Source organism: Eurytemora carolleeae, unplaced genomic scaffold, assembly GCF_000591075.1.
Source record: "Eurytemora carolleeae unplaced genomic scaffold, Eaff_2.0 scaffold593, whole genome shotgun sequence".
NCBI lineage: Eukaryota > Metazoa > Arthropoda > Copepoda > Calanoida > Temoridae > Eurytemora > Eurytemora carolleeae.
The window spans coordinates 186,818-189,615 of NW_019397108.1; the positions used below are offsets into that span (position 1 = coordinate 186,818).

A 2,798-nucleotide genomic window follows, 5' to 3' on the forward strand; every position below is an offset into this window, starting at 1 on the left:
ACAGAGGATACATTGATACAGATGATATATGGATTGCAAAGGATACATCAATACAGAGGATACATGGATACAGAGGATACATTGATACAGATGATATATGGATTGCAAAGGATACATGAATACAGATGATACATGGATACAGAGGATACATTGATACAGATGATACATGGATACAGAGGATACATGGATACCGAGGATACATGGATACAGAGGATACATTGATACAGATGATATATGGATTGCAAAGGATACATGAATACAGATGATACATGGATACAGAGGATACATAGATACAGATGATACATGGATACCGAGGATACATGAATACAGAGGATACATGGATACAGAGGATACATGGATAATAATAATAATAATAATAATAATAATAAAGGTAGATCTGAAAAAGGAACCCAACATGGAACCCACAGACCGTCGTCGGTGCGCAGCGCATTAACATGCAGCATACGGTCCTGATCCATCCGAGCAAACTCTCAATTTTTAACGCCCATGAGTTAGTGGTACAACCCGGTGGGTGGCAGCTGACAGTGTCAGCTAACTGCGTACCCAGCAGTCACCTATTGTGTGCTTTTACTAGTCATTGTGGTTAGGTATGTATGTTATAAACCGTGTAATTAAAGGTTGGCAACCTGATGGAACCAAGCCTGAAGCACCTGGTCCAACACAGCAGCACGGAGCTGCAGAGTATCCACCTAAACATTGTCTCCGCCAAGATAGGATCGAAGGACCCCCATTTGATTTTTTAAAATTCCACGGGCAGCGCCAGGCACAGCAGCTAGTATGATATATGCTAGATGTTTTGGTACTGACCTATGTAAGAAGTATTGAGATCTAGAACCTTCTCATCTTCTTGTATCTCTCCCTCCTCTACTGTGGACAATCCAAAGTTATGAGACAGAACCAAACCAACTTTCTGAAACATACAAATAATGCCCCCCCCCTCCACATCATGCTAAAAAATGCATTGAGGTTTTCAATTGATTTTGAGTATTTCAAATCGGAAAGGTGCGACTGGTGTCAAAAATTAATAATTTTTTGATTATTAGGCGTCATCAGTTTTCCCCAAAACTTAGAAAATTATATTTTACTCTCAACATTAATCATAAAATCGAATCGAATCGAATCGAAACGAAACGAAATGAAATGAATCTATAAGAAGACCCGGGAAAAATAAATGTCGAACTTTTTTCCTGAACTACCTTCCCATATTCCTGGAGTATAGTTTGTGTGCCGAGGGTATAAAGGTTCTCAGTGTCAAGGATCAATCCATCCATATCGAAGAGAACGCATTTTACGCTCTTAAACCTCGACATTTTCCTCTGGAAACAAGGCGATATATCATGATGACATTGTGGCTATAAATTTATTATTATTATCACTAATGTTTACAATTGGCATAAAATTACTTAAAGTTATGTGAACGGAAACGCATTTTCATCAATTTATTTGATTAACTGAAGATTTGTAACTGAAATCCTTAATAGTAAATTGACCAAAAGGTCGGATTTAATGATTAGAGAAATTAGCTGAACTTGTTATAGAAAGTTGATCTAATGTTTAGTTGAAACATCAACACCTCGTACAACAATTTCTCGCTATTTATTTTTACAGGGGACGTAAGTTTCAAACCGTGATAGGCAGGGAGTAAGGAATAGAATCCCTATATAACTGACGCGGTTCGCCCTAAAATATGATTATACATGCTTTACAGAATAGGTTAATGTATACGCGGTAATTGTACATCAGACAAATATTTCTTAAACAAATGGAGTACCGTCTGCAAAGCATGAATAATCATATGATAGGGCGAACCGCGTCAGTTATATCTCCCTTCTATTCCTTACTCCTGGTAATAGGACACAGACCTGTCACTGAGTGTCAGGATTAGGACATAAGCACGGTTTGGAATTTGCATCCCCTGTAATGGGTACAATGCATAAATGCTCGATAAACATTACAATGTTCTCAGTGCTGCGTTGTAGTTTTCTACTGCTTGGTGTAGGTAACCTTGGAGAAACAGAACCATGTTTTAATAAATTTTTTTTTAAATCTTGAAAAATTCAAACAAACGACGATTTGAGAGCTTCAAGTTTTAGGTTTTTTTTTCTCGCTAAATTTGGGAAAATAAATGATTTTTAGGGGAAAATACATGAAAATCTGAGTAAAAACAATAAAAAAAATATGATCATATTTCCCCAAATATCTTCTGATACTCCCAGCGGTTAAATAAGGTTGTGTTTGTCCCTGTAGATGTTGAGTAAGTGGAGTATTCTCTGTTGCCATGAAAACTGTCTGTTCTAATTCTCCGGTATCCAGTAGACGCAGTTTACGCTGGATTTTCGTAACATGGGGAGACTTAGTGAACTCTATACGACCTAAAAATAATAAAATAATGATTATAATATTATGTAAATTTTATTAAACTTACTTAAGGCAATAGTTTGTTTTTTATTCTAAAGGTTCCAAGCGTTTAAAGTTTTATATTTTACTCAAGTTTCATTAAAAGCCTTTCGCACATTTTTTTCCAGTTATATTATTGCTAACTTTTAAATAATGGTTTCAAACCACCATATTTTCTTCGTATTTAATTCAAACTAAAAAAACTCGCGGAAATTTCCCCCCCAAAAAATTAATTAGATTTCCACCATTTATATAGCCTACTCTGGGCCGGTCATACAAGGTCAAACACACAAATTTAGGCCTGCTCGGTTTAGCCATTTTGGTGTTTTATTTTAACCTAACATGAAGATTTCTTAGAACAAGGGTCAATCTTTTCTTGC

The 2,798-nt window shown here is 36.1% G+C and overlaps 2 protein-coding genes across 2 annotated transcripts in view; both read right to left on the reverse strand.

Moving 5' to 3' along the window:
* The window catches only part of LOC111711905 (uncharacterized), a gene marked incomplete in the record, with an annotated part of 13,476 nt that extends 11,500 nt beyond the window's left edge, over positions 1 to 1,976 (reverse strand). Inside the window, 2 exon segments of the mRNA XM_023486390.1 lie at positions 1,218 to 1,613; positions 1,884 to 1,976. Of these exon segments, the coding sequence (XP_023342158.1) occupies positions 1,218 to 1,331 (114 nt within the window).
* LOC111711917 (THAP domain-containing protein 4) overlaps positions 1,884 to 2,798 on the reverse strand; it is a 2,004-nt gene continuing 1,089 nt past the window's right edge. The window contains exons 3-4 of the mRNA XM_023486399.1: positions 2,263 to 2,397; positions 1,884 to 2,025 (exon numbers count right to left, since the gene is read on the reverse strand). Coding sequence (XP_023342167.1) covers positions 2,005 to 2,025; positions 2,263 to 2,397 — 156 coding nt within the window. The 3' untranslated portion in view covers positions 1,884 to 2,004. The remainder of the gene's footprint in view (positions 2,026 to 2,262; positions 2,398 to 2,798) is intronic.